The sequence below is a fragment of the Conger conger genome, chromosome 13, assembly GCF_963514075.1.
Source record: "Conger conger chromosome 13, fConCon1.1, whole genome shotgun sequence".
Lineage (NCBI taxonomy): Eukaryota > Metazoa > Chordata > Actinopteri > Anguilliformes > Congridae > Conger > Conger conger.
The window spans coordinates 40,780,298-40,796,402 of NC_083772.1; the positions used below are offsets into that span (position 1 = coordinate 40,780,298).

General features: G+C 44.8%; 1 protein-coding gene across 1 annotated transcript in view; it reads left to right on the forward strand.

The window, feature by feature from the left end:
- The first annotated feature begins 4,260 nt into the window (after positions 1–4,260).
- igsf9ba (immunoglobulin superfamily, member 9Ba) overlaps positions 4,261–16,105 on the forward strand; it is a 122,683-nt gene continuing 110,838 nt past the window's right edge. The window contains exon 1 of the mRNA XM_061218032.1: positions 4,261–4,525. Within this exon, the coding sequence (XP_061074016.1) occupies positions 4,462–4,525 (64 nt within the window). The 5' untranslated portion in view covers positions 4,261–4,461. The remainder of the gene's footprint in view (positions 4,526–16,105) is intronic.

The window sequence follows — 16,105 nt, forward strand, 5'->3', positions numbered from 1 at the left end:
GCTTCCTGGGGCTGGCTTAGCGCTGAACTTTTTTTAATGTCCAGCTGGCCCCTGATTTTCAGACAACCCACACCATGAGCATCGTTTCATATATGTGGATGCACAAACAGCATGAGCAGGAGAACTAAAACATACTGTATAGAGCTCAAAGGTAGGCTTCTGTTTGTCCTACTAATTCAGGAATTCAAATTATTGACCCCACAAGCAGCATGGAATCAATTGTCATTTATTTGGTCCAAATGCTGCCGGTGTTGGAAGTTGTACTGGAATGAACTGCGCAGCCTACAAATTATCTTGTATTATAGCGCAAAATCAGTCAGCTATAATTACCATTTGTTTGTATTGTTCTTCAATGGTCGAGTCAAGAACAATCTAAATTTGTGGCCTTGTGTTAGAGGGCCGGAGTTGAGATTAAGCCATTCATCCGTGAAACTGGGTAGAATAGAATTCAAATGGAATGTATAAAATATAATATTTCTCCTCTTAGATTTCCATGCTTATATTGCCCCCCCATCCCCAAATAGAAATATCATAATTTAATGATTTATTTATTTTTTTATTTTAATTGAACCTTCATTTATATAGGGATGACTGAGCACACATGCTCTTTTTCCGCAATGTAATGTATGTTTAATTTGCTTGATTTCTCACTTACTTCTAGAATATCTTTACACATTGCCCCAAAGATGATTAAAAACGGATGTCTTAAAGCTGGCAATTACTCATATTTTCATTACATTTCATATTTTCCATATTCCATAAAACTTTAGACAGATTGAAAAGCTAGGATATTTAAAGTTAATAATTTAGCCAAGAAATGTTTTATATTTTCCTCATTGGCTTTTGGCAATTTACTGTTCATTGGTCATCTACTGCATGACATTAATGTCTGCAACACAGGCCAGACTCAATTAGCCTCAGTTAATATGATCCCGGATCCTTTTCTGTTTTCCTCCCTGAGTATGAACCGATCGATATCCTTTATTTAGTATATCACAACAGTGATTGGTTCAAATCCGATAAGGCACTAATAACACAAGTTAGCCCCACCCTTTTTTGGGGTTCATGAAACCATGAAACCTGTCCTGGTTGCACAGAAACAAAAATAAACTTTGGTAAAAAATGTTGTATGTTGTATATGAACAAAAGAGGCGGCACAGATGGTGCAGTGGGTAGTACTGCCGCCTCACAGCTAGGTGGTCCAGGGTTCGAATCCCGGTCGGCCGGGGCCTCCTTGTGTGGAGTTTGCATGTTCTCCCCGTGTTCGTGTGGGTTTCCTCCGGGTACTCCGGTTTCCTCCCACAGTCCAAAGACATGACGTTACTATGCACATTTGAAATATTGTACATTTCAATATTTATCTTTCTATCTGTCAGAAGCAAAATACTGAATAATAATGAGAAGAAACATAAAGCTGTCCTGCTGACAAAAACAGTTCAAGCTTTGGTTGACTGTTTCAGACCAGCTCCATACTCAACAGGGTTTGACCAGCTTGAGCTGTGTGAAACAGCTGGTAGCTGGTAATTTCAAGCTGGTCATAGCTGGCTTTTACACAGGGTAGTGGTGTTATTTTCTATGTACAGTACAGTTTGTGTCAAATGGTTGCTACAGTATAAAGGCACTGAGGATAGCATATTTAGAGTTAATGGGATTGGCAATAGACCAGGGTTTCCATTAGAAATATTGTCTGCACTGGGCAGCAAGGCGAAAATCGTACCCTGACAATCATTCATGAAGCCCTCCATGTAAAATTACCAGTTAAATTACACAAAACTCATAGCTTGGAAACAGAATTCAGAACATAACCTAAATATCTACTGTGTGCTCTTTCTGAAATTAGCCATCAGTCATTCTTACTTTCAAAATAAAAATCTAATAAAGTCCAGATGATCATTGGCTGTAATCAAATCAAATCATCCATTTGCCTGACCATCTAATTAATAATAATAAATGTTACCTTTTACACTTAGGTCAAATAAGGTAGCCAAAACAGAAAAATGTAATTCGCATTTTTATTTCTATATGGGTTTTTTTGCCACAAATTATTTTAATAACTGTTATTAGTCATCTTGGTCAAGGATTATTTAAAGTCAGTTATAAGAGGTTTGTTTGACTGTTCTGGCCTGCGTCAAGAAATGATTACGTTCTCCAGTGTAGGGTGGTTCACATTGTTCATTTGAGCTGCCCCACCTCGAGTGAGGCAATATTCTGGGAGAGCTATCGAGATTAGAAATTGTGAGAAATGGCTGCATTCACTGCAAGAACCAACCTTACAGCTGCAATTTGGTGGAAAGCCACTTGAGTCTTGACTGAAATATTGTGCGACCCAATTTTAGAGTATGAATGGAAATCTATTTTATTTTATTTTCGCTCTGCATACCATCCTCAGTGCTAATTAAACTGTAACTTCCTAATAATGCTCTTTATTGAGGAAAATCTTTCCCATACGTGTGCCAGTATTGTTCAAGCACATTACTACCAACTCCTTATTTTGGGAGTAAAATAATAGATCATTAACAATAAACACATCAATAACATTCTCACATTGACTTAATCCATTATGGACTGAGGCCCCTTGTAGAAAACCCATAGAAAGGCCTAAGAATAAATGCATTTGAACGGTCATATGATCAAATACAACGCTGGCCTCGCATCCATCTGTTAAAGGCGATAAAGGTAACACACAGGTCACATCTGTCTGTTAAGGGAGATGTAACACGCAGGTCACATCTTTCTGTTAAGGGAGATGTAAAGCTAACCCATAAGGGGTTAAAATAAAGAAAAGCCTAGATAATGATGTTGTAAGACACATAAACTGAGATCTCTGTTGTCATTGGTTTGTGAAAAAATGCTGCCGTGTCCTCAGGTTCCCGGGTTTTTACCTTAATTGTTCTGGTAAAACATCGCAGGACAAAGTAGGGTACAGAAACGCAGGCACAGCCCATGAAACTCCTGTATGAGTGGACCCGGAGAGAACGTGAAAAATGCGAAATGCTAAAGGTTATCGTCTGAAACCAACAAGTGCTGTCCTCACTGAAGAAAAACCGCACACGCACTGGCCTGTGACCACACATGTGCTCTATCAAACACACACACACACACACACACACACACACACGCGATTACGCAAGCTGTCATTGAATTCTCACTATACTACTGTACACTACACTAAAAATGGTTCTTTGGCTTGTCTCCATAGAGGAGCCCTTTTTCGTCCTTTATGGAGCCCTCCATCATAGGTGTGAGGCGTGAAAGCTCCCAGACAAAGAACACTTGAACTAGACTGGGTTCTGCTCTGGAATCACAGGAATCACATTCTATAATGTCTGGGATTAAACAATATACCATGATGTCCAATGTGCTGCCAGTAAGCCTGTTCAGCCTTCCCTGCAGTGGGTTTCATCACAGACAGACCTCACTGACACCATTCCCTGGTTCAGTCTGAAAGGTGAATATTGCATTCGTGTGAATGTGAAGGGCATTTTTTCATTTTCTCAAGGATGTCTGAAGACCTGTACATTTGTGATCGGGTTACAGCTTTCCTGTCTGCCACTTGTCGGCTGCGCTGACAAATTACACAAAGCTCATTTTCTGAACAGCTGATTGATTGTCATTTTGTCAGGCGGGAGATATATTTCACTATGTGTTGCTACATTTAAAACACATTGTATCCACATTGCTGCTCCATTCAAGTCAGTGATGCCCATTTAAGTGTAGTTCCAGTTGTACTGACTAGTTTAGCTCATTTCAAATATGACCACAATTTAAATAACTGATCCATTTCCTCGAAGCTCGTATTAACTGCTATTTAGCCTACCATAAGAAATGGTAGGATGCGCTCTCGTGAAGCTGTTCTCCGTTGTCAATATAACATAATCAGTCGCTTACACAGGTAAATGATTGCATTGATATTGCTCTCGAGCGTTCTCTCTGAGCTTGCACATTCAAGACAAAGGAGTCAGGACGCCGGGACGGGGAGTTCCGAACCCAGCTCTGTCATTGCGCATGATACTGCGGCTCCTGGGCAGTCGCGCGCTACAACTCACCTTGAATCAACGCTCGCCTCGTCCTCCTGGCATCCGACAGTGGGTTTGTAGGAGGAGTGACCCATTCACGCCCACCAGCGTCCTCGCCCCGTCCAATGAGAGCATCGCGGAGGCAGACCGAGCGCTTACTACATCGCCCACGTTCGGTTTCACCGTGGCTCGCTTTAAAAAAATCTGCTGGAGCAGCGATCGCTTCAGTGGTGCAGGTGCTCTGTCTGGGAGAGAGGATGCGAAAGGAGAGCAGGGGTGGGAAAGGAATGAAGGGACGCGCTGAAGACAACGTGCACGGGGCATGAATAAAAGGGTGTCCGCGGGAGATTGTGCGTTCGCCGTCAAAAGGGCTCGGCTATGAAAGATATATTGAAAGGGGCACTTTGAGATATAATGAGGTTTCTCTCTGGCTGGCGATAGTACTATGATTTGGTATGTGGCTACTTTGATAGCAAGTGTATTCAGCACCCGAGGAACGGCAGCTCAAGGTGAGTTGAAGTGCAATATTTAATACCGCTCTCTGCTCAAGTTACAACTACTGTAGCATGTGTCGCTTGCTTTTTGCCTGTTGTCTTTTTTCACATTCATTTTCTTGGAATTTTGAGACTTTTTTTTACAACCGAGATTTATTTAATTGTCTTGAACTGTAATTGTCGTGTAATTTTCGCGGAAAATGAATGATCTAGTTTGGATTATGTTACATTTACAGATTTAATATTTTGATATGATGGATTTTTGCAAATGAAAAATATCTGCTTTGTGTCTTTGCCGGAATTTATGCCATTATAATAAACGCACAAAGCCGTAATAGCTGCTTTTGAACATCTTCAATATCGATTTCTTCGTACGATTATGCTTGGAGTATATGTTAATAATATTATGCGTTTAGGTCACCAGTTAATGCTGCTTAACTGAACTTTTACATGAAAGTTGAACATGAGTTGTATTTAAATGTAGGCTACGGGTAATAGGCAGATTATTGAAATTGTTAGTGGGAAACTATCTTTTCGACCGTAAGTAGAAATCATTAATGAAATTAGATTTATTTCATGATTAGATTTAACACTGTAGCATATTTATGTGATTTAGAAACTTGGGTGCTGGAAGGACTCGATTAGTGTAAGTCTCCGCTTTTAACTTTTCTTTTCTCTCCTCGTGAAGCCACGCCAGTTAATTTATTCTTACTTAACTGACGTTAACGCATCTCTGTCTCTCTGTATTTGCATTTTGCTGTAACTCTGCCCAAGGATGTATAATGATTGTGCTGCTGAGGACTGGCAATTGGATGCGTCTTCCTAATATAAAGGACATTCAGTTCGTTCTTTGTTCCAGTTTTGAATAAAAATATAGAACTTATTTCATACTTGGAAAATAGTGGGCCATATTTATATCTTGGCTGATCTTTTTTAAGTTTTCTATTAAGAAAAAACCGTGTCCTCATGGACTTACTTAACCTTGCAGTACCATTCGTGTCCAGAGGGAGGCGCGCCTCTTTAGGGTCTCTCGTGAATTGGCTGCAGTGGATTAGACTACTGTTCTCCAGATGTCATTGGGAATTGGCTCACATATTTGAAGACATAAAAAAAGAAAGAAAAGTTTGTATTGTGCTTTTTTTGTGAGCTTTTTTTCAAAGCAATCACGTGTTACAATACTTATTTTAACCACTCTTTGAATTGTATAATACAAATGATGATAATAATAATAATAACGACCATAATATATAATAATGATATGCTAGTCTAAATAGGGATAATTTCAGACCAGTCAGTTTGTATTGTTGAATGGTACCTGAGTTCAGTGTCATGATATTGTGTATGATATCTATGCAGCATCTTCGAACATTTGTGGCGCTAGTAATTTAATCTTATGACTGAATGGCTTATTAATAGAATAAAATAATTGAGAAAATAAACACACACAGAGACAGACACACACAGACACGCACGCAAGCTTCATTTGTTTCACGTACAGTATAACTTTAGTCAAGGGGACCAACAGAGCATTGCCAGAAAAGTACACAGTGTACAGATCAATGTGCAGGAAGGGCAAATGGTAACATAAGCCACAGTTTTTAAAATGTAAATTAAAATGGCTGCACCAGCTCACCACTGATGAGCCCCCAGACCAGGGGACCCCTGACACAGTTATGGGTGGGGTCAGGGGGTATAAACATTCAAAAAGGATCTTCAGTGGTCCGTCTGCTGTAGTAATGTGAAAAAAGTAAAAATGGATGAAACGACCCCCATTATGCTGACTCCAGTTGGCTGGTTTCCAATGGTTATTCCCTGGTCTGAAAAAATGGAAATGACCCTGAAATGGCTGCTCTCTTTAGTTGGATTGTTAGCTGCTCCCCGGTCTGCGGTGACCTGGGCGTCTGGGTTGTCACGCGTTCGTCTCTGGTTGGAGCATTAACCACCCCCCCCCCCCCACACGCTCCCGTGCCTGTCTGCATATGCTCCGTGCTCTCGTACCTCACAGCCAAGAAGCGGCGTGGAACGCTCTGTCCTTCTGCTGAAAATGCTGCCGTCTCAAGCTGTCAGCTGGCAGAAGCACTTTTCTGTTTTTTCTGCCTGTGCTAGGCTGCGTTTGCTGAGCTCTGGATCACAGCCAGTCTCTGCCTCCTTTGAAAAAAATAAATAAATTAAAAAACCCAATACAAACACAGCAGAAACCTCCCCGTTTAGTGCCTGGAGCATTGTGGGACAGCCAGCGCTGAATCATGGGTATTTTCTGGTGGTGGTGGGCGATGGTTGGAGGGGGCCTTGAGCTCCACGTTCCATCTCCTTATGTGACCACCTTTAGGGAACCTCTTTGAATGTGAGTGTGTGCCCAGTACTAGGGCATCACCCTCCACCGCCCCCCCCCCACCCGCCCCCCCCCCCAAAAAAACCCCTCTCAGGTGTCAGTCTCACTTGGGGGGTGAGATCGACGCCACTCTGCCCATCTCCTCAAAAATCAGTGCTACCCAACCCTGCTCTTGGAGATCTACCATACTGCAGGTTTTCACACCAACCCTAACAAAGCACACCTCACTCAACAGCCAGGGATCTTGTTGAGCTGCTAATTAGCAGCGCAGGTGGAAAGTCCAGGGGTCAGAAAGTAAAAGTCCTACCATGTGTTTTTTCCTCCTCTCCACTCAGCCAGCTGATTTCTATAAGTAGTTCTACCTCCTGGCTGAAGAACTGTGCTGATTGGCATAAAATCCTGGGGAGGACTTCTATTTTCTGAACCTGTATTTTCCACCTCTGATTAGTAGAGTCAGTTATGCCCAATTAGGGTTGAAGTGAAAACCTACAGGTAGATCTCCAGCAGCAGGGTCGGTTACCACTGTCATACAGCCACTGTCAGTGCCTGTCTGGGCCAATCTGGGGGGTGGGGGTGGGGGATTCGACTGCATATTTTGAGCTCTCCTCGCCCTTCGCTCTAAAAGTTCAGCGGCCATCAATCTCTCCGGCCCAGCAGGTGTTTGGAAAATGGCGGAAAAAGGAACTTTTTCTCACAAATGAAGGACTCAAATGCAGCTCTCCTGCCAAGTGGGCCAGCGACGTTCCGCTCCCCGCCGAGCCATTTATAAGCTTCAAGGTCGCGGCGTTAGAAACTTTCAGCCCAAGCGATTCCGAGGGATTGTAATTGCAGAGGACGCTGTAAACTATTGGCGTGGCTCGCAGCGAAAGGTAGGCTATTTTTAGTGCTGCGGCGCAGTGCTGTAGCACTCCTCTGTTCCTCTCAAGCCTGCGCTGAAATAAATCGGTTTCTCCATCATTAAATAAAAGCGGGACCCAAAGTGGTGAAAAGAGCTTCTCTTTCATTTCCCGAGCGATACGTAAACCTGAAATACATCCGCGTCCGCGACGCGATTATTGAACTAAACTAACATAACGTCGACTGTTACTCATCCTCGCTGAGGTGAAATTCTGACTTTGCATTTAATTGCCCTGCCATTCACTCTTACTGATACCTTCGTTCAGACCATGACCCCCCCCGAGCAGGTCAACAGCTTGCGCATGGCAAAACCTTTGCTTTGTGTTTCAGTTTCCACATCTTTCCCGTGTATGCATATTCAAGGTATTTTCCATTACTGTATTGCCTATCCACAGTAAAAGCGGCATTGTGTCCAAGGACCAAGGACTCAACGTCAACCTCCAGCATTCACACAGCTCCCGTGAAACCATTTACAAATGGCGGCTCCTGTATTTTCTCATTTTAATGCTACTTAATTGCCATCTGGGCTGTACTGTACCTTGGAAGCGCTCGGAGAAAGGCTGAGGCAGTCGGATTTTAAATTGGCTTAATTGCCGCAGAGCGGGGGAATAGAGGATCCCAGTAGGCGACGTTCTGTCGAAATTTAGCAAATTGTGAGGGATATGCTATTTCTAATATTGTCATTATCTGGCACTTTTCATGTTCTGTTGAAAAGGAATGGATCCCTTATCTCTCTTCTCAGATTAATCCCATCTTCAGCTCAGACTGCGCGGTTAATTTCATTGATCTGCCGTGCCTAATTTACTTGTGATTAAGAAGGAGCGCTTTCACGGGAAGAGCTCTCCGTACGAAACCGCAGGCTATATTCAACGGTAATATAGCTGGGGCTTATTACTTGGTTGGTTGTGCGATTTTGTGTACATGCAGCAACTTTGTGAATTTGTTTTGCAATCATATGCAATCTCATGGTAAAGCTTTTTTGGTGATGTACGCGGGCGCATTGGTGTTCGATACCATCTGTAGTCGATACCTTCGACACCCAGGGGACAGGGGGGTGATGGAATAGTGAGGCACTGTAACCCCAGTAGTGGATTTAGCTACCCGGTTTTGTCAATCACTGACTTCAACCAATTAGAAGACGTTGCTGTCAGCTGCATGAAAGAACCCTATGATTGGTTCACTGATGCTTTGGGATAAGTCCAACCCTCAAGAGGGTTGATGAAGCATCATTATTCTATGAGAAAGTCAGTGTTTGTTCTGAAAAAGTCAGTGGACAGTACCAATGCATGAATGAACTGAGTACTAAAATTCTAAAACAAAAAAAAAGGCTCTTTTGTTCTTAAAGGTACAATAGGTTCGATGTTTGTGTTAAAACATTGTTACAAGACTATTGTAAATCCCTTCCTATCATTGAAAAAGGCTCACTGACATGTTGACTCACCCTCTGCCTGTGTTTGTAGTCCTTAAATTCTGGTTTCAAAATATGCAGTTGATGGTCCGGCACTCTGTACCAAAACATTGTATAGCTGTACATTAATTCAAGCTCATTGCTTGAAAATTGATTCTAATTGCCACAGCCAATGGCGTTTCAACGTCAGCATGTTCACAGAGAAGAGGGTGGGATAAACAGTGTTGTGGTTGAGCGTATTTGACGCTGCAATTCCTCTCTTGACCGTTATACCCATTGTACCTTTAATACTGAAGCTGAAAGGCATAATGAGCGGCAGTTAATCTTGGCGACACTTTGTTGTATCGTACATCTCACCAGGGCCGTTTGAAGCTATGAGCCAGCAGCTATACGGACCCTTGCTTCTCCACTCGTCTGACGATTGGTGGGGAGCAAGCTAAGCAGGCTGCGGTTGGTTAATACCTCGGTTTGGTGGTGAAGTTTCTGCAGGAAGTGATGTCATTGGACCAGTAGGATACAGTCTCCCCGAGCAGACTGAGCTGAAAAAGATCCCCTCAGAAGATACCCAGACAAGAACACAGTGCTGTCACACACGCCGTCTTCAGCCTCAGATGTTAAACTGAGGTCACGACTCGCTGTAGTCAGATAGGATCACATGACCCTTCGCGACAGAGAGCAGGGGTGTTGACCCCGGTATCAAATTCCCAAACCGTCTGCCCATTTAATCAGCCCCAGTTGATCAGGTTCATTATCTACCTGCCTGCGGTTTCTTTGGGCCTCTTTTCGTTTGACCTTCCCGGTTAAATACATTTTTAAAAATCAATTTTTAAAATGATAATGAAGCCGGCTTACGGTAGCTGGAATTCAGTGGTACTGTAGCGCAGGCTTTGACAGATTTACATGTGTTTTAGATCGGGACCGTTATTTTTTTTTAAAAACCTCTGTCTCCAGTGTTGCATGACAGTGCAGTTTCGGGGAGGCACTAACACAAATGAATTTCGATTGGCTCTCAGCAGGCGGAGAGCGAGGCTGGGGCCGCCCGGCAGCACGGCACGCTGGGCCGCGCGTCTTCCGCGTCTCTGCAGCCGGGATTGCATTTCTCTACGCTCAGCACTTCACAGGCCGTCTTGTCTTGGGCTTCCTGTCTGAGACGCCCCGCTTCCCAGCTGCCGGGCAGCCGGGCCCGTTACAGCCAGCGTGAGGAGGTCGTATGAAAAAGGACGAAGGGCATTACAGGAAGCACGTTGTGTTCTGGTAAAATAACTGCTCATTTGTAGGGTAGGCACCTGCTCCCCAACACAGACCACTGCCATTAAACCAAAATCCGATTAAAAACTTCCCTTTTGAACCTGACTGTTAATGTTGGGTTTCTGTTACTGTTAGTTGCTTGTTCCCCAAACCTGGTTTCAAATAGTATTTGTTTTAGATTCACATACACTTCTGCATCTGACTAAGCTTGCCTGGTGTATTGGAACGAGTTAAACGATCCCAGAAGCATTAACCCTTCCCATCTACTCCTCCTTGCAGGCTCAATTGCGGCAGGCAAGATCAATAGAGCGCGGAATGCTACTGGAATCGGAAATGATTTATCTTTGAACCCGGGTCTGTCGTTCCCCATAGTTCGTTTCCACGTGTAGATTACAGAGGGTGTTTTTTTTTTTGGTGCAGTAATTGGGTTATGATTTGGATGGAGGCCATGACCTTTGGAAGTCGGGCCTGTGCGCTGATTGAAATTGATGGGAGGTAGCTGGGTTCCTGCAGCTCTAGGCTAGCTGAAAATTCTCAGCTGGGGGATCGCTGCAGTTACAGTGGGATTGATTTGCTCTCTCCACCCCCCTCTCACTGCCTCTGAATTCTACCAGGGCTTTCTGTCCCTGTAGACATATAAATATTATTTGTGAGTGTGTGTTTGGCTAGCCAGGCGATACTGACCAGTCTCACTGTCACCCAAAATATTAAACAGTGCAAGAGGCAAGGGGGTCCAAGTTTCACACCCCAATACTAGGTTTTTGCCATTGTTTCCTCACGTCAGTGGTTCCCTACCCTGTTCCTGGAGACCCGCCATACTGTAGGTTTTCGCTCAAACCCTAACAAAGCACGCCTCATTCAACAGCTGGAGATAATTCATAGAATCTGGTCTGCCGAATTGTGGTTGAGCCGAAAACCTACAGTACGATACCTCTCTCGAAACAGTGTTGAGAACGACTGTCGTACATCATCCGTGTAATCCTTTTCTCCCGGTTTGGAATGAGTGGTTATATCTTAGGCCTGCGTCTGTACCCACATACACACTGGCCCTTAGGGCTACAAGTCGCAGTCTGCATTGGCATGGTAACGTTCGATCTGTGCTGTCGGTCACATCCACACGACAGAAACCGAAATCAGAAGAAGGACTCTGCCCCTCCAAAAATGATTTTGTGCGGACACTCACAGGCAGTCTGCTTGTCTATCAATCGAACGTAAACGTCGCTGCTCACCGAAAACGGGAGCGGCACTGGGTCAGCCAGTCTTTGGGAGCCGCTGCGTTCCCGCTGCGTTCCCGCTGCCTGGCTCTGGCTGAGAACGGCGACCGTGCGAACGTCGGCCGTGATGGTGAGAGGACGGTGTTTCTGCCCTCCTGCTCCTCCTCTCTGTCTCCCTGGCTGTCTGCTTCCTCTCCCGGTCTCAGCTTACACCCTCCCCCCTCCCCCCTCGCCCCCAAAGCTGTGCATCAGAGTCAGCCTCCCCCCCCCATTCCGTCTCCTCGGCCGCCATTAAATATTCATCCCGGGGTCAGGGGATACTGTACTCCTGCACCGGCCCACGTTCGGCCCAGGAAACGGGCCTTTCTGCCTGCCTGCCACCCCCTCCCTCACAGTCACTCCATCTCTGCACCCCTCCCCCTCAACCCGCCGTTCTCTCCCCTGTCCTCCTGGGCTCATTCATGGCGCTGCTCAGAAGTAACTTACGGTCTTCGTGCGTGTGTGTGTGTGTGTGTGTGTGCATGTTCCTGTGTGTTCCTGTGTGTGCGTGCGTGTGTGTGTGTGTGCGTGTGTGTGCATGCGTGTTCCTGTGTGTGCGTGCGTGTGTGTGGGTGTGCGCGCGTGTGTGTGTGTGTTCCTGTGTGTTCATGTGTGTGCGTGTGTGTGTGTGCATGCGTGTGTGTGGGTGTGCGCGTGTGTGTGCACACGTGTGTGTGTTCATGTGTGTTCATGTGTGTGTGCTTGTGTGTGTGTGTGTGTTCCTGTGTGTGCGTGCGTGTGTGTGGGTGTGTGCGTGTGTTCCTGTGTGTTCATGTGTGTGTGCGAGTGTGTGTGTGCATGCGTGTTCCTGTGTGTTCTTGTGTGTGCGTGCGTGTGTGTGGGTGTGCGCGTGTGTGTGTTCCTGTGTGTTCATGTGTGTGTGCGTGTGTGTGTGTGCATGCGTGTTCCTGTGTGTGCGTGTGGGTGTGCACGTGTGTGTGTGTTCCTGTGTGTGTGTGTGTGTGTGCGTGTGTGTGTGCGCACGTGTGTTCCTGTGTGTGTGCGTGTGAGTGTGTGTGTGTGTGTGTGCGTGTGAGTGTGTGTGTGCGCGCACGTGTGTGTTCATGTGTATTCCTGTGTGTGTGTGTGCGTGTGAGTGCGTGTGTGTGTGCACCTTGAGTAACAGGGAGGTAGGAGGCGGTGGGAGGCTGACATAGATTATGGCTCTATAAACTGCCATACAGACAGAGGTGGTTTTTTTTGAGGTTTTGAAAGAAATGACACAAAGTGCAGGTTTGTGGACAGCATGTATCTCTCTCTGCCTCAGTGATCACATGACCCCAGAGACCCGTCCCCATTGGGAGTCCAGCTCTAACTCGGGGTCAGCAGAGTCTCTTTCACCACTGGAGAGTGATGGAACCCATTTTGTTTAACCCTTTTTGTCAGAATTTTTTATTTGTTTTATTTTATGTCTAAAACTCAATTGTTTTCAATTGCCAGTTGTGATTGTTACATGACCATTGGAATCAGACCTCGATCAAATACGTAATTGTTTTGGATTCAATTGAAGCAATTGAGCCAACCGAGATGATCAGAAGGCGGGGTTTGCACTTTTTGAGAGTATTTCACAGGTTCCAATACACCAGACAAGCTCAGTCAAGCATAGAAAAGTATCTGAATCCAAAACAATTACTGATTGGAATACTAGCTAGTTAATTACATCATGTGTGTGATCTTACACCTTAAAGGGTTAAACCCTGTGAGACTCACTTAACAGTTCAGTCGTACAGTAGGGAGATATTTGTAGTTTTGCTATGAGTGTGTATAGCCTACGTTTTGGGCTTTGCTTCAGGAGACATAGCTGACATCAGGCACAGCTGTCTGAAGGTAAAAATGAACTCCAGAGCCTCCGTAGAGACGAGTGCAGCTTTGAGACATAGGGACAGAGACAGCTTTGATAGACGGATGACTATCAGTGGTAGTTACTGCCGACAGCACGACTGACCTCCAGTTAGTGCTCATCATATTTCACTCAATCCACAAACATTAAAGGAGACGATCAGATTTCACCTCATCGATACCTGACCCAATTTGCCTCTGCGCTGACATTTACGGACACATCAGTCAAGCCAGCAGTCAATAGCACTTTCATTGCTCCTGTACTTAGCTCAGGATTTAGTCGTGTGTCCGCTCACACACACAAATGCACACAAAGACGTGAGCTCGCTCATGCGCACACATACACGCACTTACAGTACACTCACGGAAATGTGTACGTGCGCAGAGGAACCCACACACACAATGTGAGCACACACAAACAAATGCTTAAGCATCCATCCACACATGCACACACAAACACACGTGAATAGACACACACAAGGAAGTAAGCATACATAATCATTCACACACACATACACACACATACTTACACACACGCACGGATGTCACACACACACACACACACACACACACAGTCACACACACACACACGTACACGCACACACACACAGTCACACACACACACAGTCACACACACACAGTCACACACACACACACACACACATACACACAGTCACACACACACACACACGCGCACACACACACACATACACACATACGGGGCCAGTTCGGAAAGGCAGGGTGATAAGTCTGTAAGCCTCGACAGCAGGGCTATAATAACTGCTTGGTGCACGAGTGGCTTGCGCGTGAGCTGACGGCCATGGACGGCCAGGGCGCTGGGCTGTCTGTCACTCTCACTGGCCCCCAATAGCGCTATGAAAACAGAGACGGGCGCGGCCAAGGTCTGTCTTGTATCAAGATTGCGTTTTGATGAACGTCCCATCAAAAACGAGTGCTATGTTTGACCACATTCATTGTGATGACAGGAACATTCAGCTCAATGCAATTCAGTTGTATTCAGTTGGGTGGCACAGTGGTGCGATGGTTTAGAAGGAGGTTTGAGTCCCGGCTGGCATTGTGCAGAGTTTGCATGTTCTCCCTATGTTTGCATGGGTTTCCTCCAGGCACTCCGGTTTCCTCCTACGGCAGAAGACATGTCAGTTTAGGTGTGGTCCTGCCATTGCCCTTGACCAAGGCACTGGCCTCAGAATTGGAGTTTAGGCCCTGGGTGCTGCACTGTGGCTGCCCACTAATCCTCAGTAACTAAGATGGGTCAAATGCAGAGGACAAATAAACTTTAAAATGTAATTTTAAAAACGTTCTTTAAAAAAAATATGTATCTGCTGCTTTTTGCAGAGACGCTCTCTCAAAGACACTTTACTGAAACGGGATACAGGGAAAGTAGATCTTTTTTCTTTTTTTGTTGACTCAAGAAAGACAGATGAGTCAACATAAGAACTTTTGATCATTTGAAGTTTATATCTGTCATTCATCATCATGTTTCTCCTACTCTAGCCTAACCTACCCTACTTTCCTTAATATGCTAGTGTTGTGCTGGTGTGTAAGAGAGGCCAGATGTCCTTATGGTAACGTTAAACAGCGCTCGAGAAGTGAGGTTTACGGAGAGGAGGACTTCCTTTAAGCCTCGCTGACAGAGGGGTCTCGCTGACAGAGACGTTACCCAGATCTTTAGGCTTTCATGGCAGCAGGCAGCCGAGAAAGCCCTGGGGCGACCGGCGGAGAAGCCTTTTAAAAATGTATCCCGTTAAAAGTGAAATCACCTCAGCCGTCGCGTCGAGATGTCTTCATCCAAGGTTGATATTTATTTTATATTTCTTTTCTCTCTGAATGGAAACTAGAAGGGAGGCTGGGTGTGTGCTGAGAGAAGAGAGGAGGGAGGAGAGCTCCCAGAGACCAGGATGTAGTTACTGGAAGTAAAATGGCACAAATACAAAGGCATAAAATCTGTTACTTCAATTTTTGCTTCTGTTTACTTACACTCTCAGAAATAAGGTCATCAAATTTCCCAAATATACCCCAAGAGTAGTGTTCTCACATGAGTATGTTGATGAGTATATTTTCAATATTTACAATATATTGCTGGCTAGGGGTACAAGTCTATGTACCTAACTTATAGGGTACCGCCCCAGTGACAATGCCTTTTAAGACTTCTTGTACCTTTATGAGTATAATACTAAAGAAAACAGGATTTCCTATTAATTGAAAGTAATAACTAAATATGTTGCAAAATGTGTACAGGATGGTTCAGTCACAACCAAGCCTAATAGAAAGGGCCTGTTCAATTTTCAGGGAATACTCAGCCAAATACTATAAGAAAGAGGTAAAATCAACATCTGAACAGGTGTGGGAGGTCTCCAGTTGAGCAGAGACTCGATTATGTGTCATATGATGTAGCCTATGATCTGGAAGAAATTTTCCCACAGTATTCTACCAGAGAAAGCAGTTGTACTTTGTGGTATTGACGCTGTACACCAACAAACTGAATTGCAGGCAGAAGGTCGGGTAATTCAATTACAGACGTTGTTTGGTTTGTTTGTTGCCTCCATTTTATGGGCGTGCTTCCCATAGCCTGTGCTTAATGACCAGATTTACAATGG